Source organism: Mesitornis unicolor, unplaced genomic scaffold (assembly GCF_000695765.1).
Source record: "Mesitornis unicolor isolate BGI_N332 unplaced genomic scaffold, ASM69576v1 scaffold5885, whole genome shotgun sequence".
Classification (NCBI taxonomy): Eukaryota; Metazoa; Chordata; class Aves; order Mesitornithiformes; family Mesitornithidae; genus Mesitornis; species Mesitornis unicolor.
The window spans coordinates 20,951-22,017 of NW_010186080.1; the positions used below are offsets into that span (position 1 = coordinate 20,951).

General features: G+C 47.0%; 1 protein-coding gene across 1 annotated transcript in view; it reads left to right on the plus strand.

The window, feature by feature from the left end:
* Positions 1-1,067, plus strand: part of KBTBD12 (kelch repeat and BTB (POZ) domain containing 12) — a 27,382-nt gene that overhangs the window by 2,042 nt on the left and 24,273 nt on the right. Inside the window, exon 3 of the mRNA XM_010185033.1 lies at positions 1-260. Within this exon, the coding sequence (XP_010183335.1) occupies positions 1-260 (260 nt within the window). The remainder of the gene's footprint in view (positions 261-1,067) is intronic.

Genomic DNA, 1,067 nt, shown 5'->3' on the forward strand with positions numbered 1-1,067 from the left:
GAGGAAACCAGTTTTGGCAAAGCCTGTGCAGCACTCAGCTCCGTGAACTCTATGCGCTGGGCACTGTCCAGAACGATCTCTATGTCATAGGAGGGCAAATGAAAGTGAAAAACCAGTACCAGGTCACAAACGGTGTGGAGAGGTACTCCATGGAGCAAGGCAGCTGGAGGAGCTCGGCGCCTCTCCCGGTCCCGTTGGCCTGCCACGTGGTGGTGACGGTGAAGAACAAGCTCTATGTGCTGGGGGGATGGACACCACAGGTCAGGAGATGCGCTCCTTATTTCGTTTTGTTTGCTTGCTGACAAGCAGAGCTGTGCTTGGTTCATAGGATGTGTGATTTTATAGAGCTTCTTGCGTAGGAAAAGTATGTCAGGGATAATAGAAGAACAAATCGCTTACATTGCACTCATCAAACATATTTTGTAAGGAAAATCAAACAGAGTGAAGAGGAATAATACCCATTTGACGCCATCCTCACTGTAAATACCAGCTTCAGGAAGGGCAGTTCCTTCATAGAGATGCGCACAGTGAGCAAGAAGTTAAAATACAGATCCAGTGTCAACGTGGGCTCCATTTTAAATAGCTAGTGTTAAACACCTGATTTTTGCAAAAAAAACCTCACTGAATTTAAATAACTAGGGTGATATTTAGTACTTACTTGGCACCTTTTTGTCGTTGCGGGCTGTGAAAAATAGATTAACTTCAGCCTTTACTTTCCCTGTATACTGTCCACTTAATTTTTCGAGGTATCAGTAAATAATGGCATTTAAACCGTACAGGGGCCCTTAACTGAGCCATGTCTTCAAAAAAGTGTGCACACAGACAAATTCCAAGGACAGATTTATATAGGAAATGGAAAGTTCACCTCATTTTTTTCTTTAAACTAGAAGAGGGGAGATTTAGACTGGGTATTAGGAAGAAATTCTGTACTGTGAGGGTGGTGAGGCCCTGGCCCAGGTTGCCCAGAGAAGCTGTGGGTGCCCCCTCCCTGGCAGTGCCCAAGGCCAGGTTGGATGGGGCTGTGAGCAGCCTGGGCTGGGGGAGGGGTCCCTGCCCATGGCAGCCGG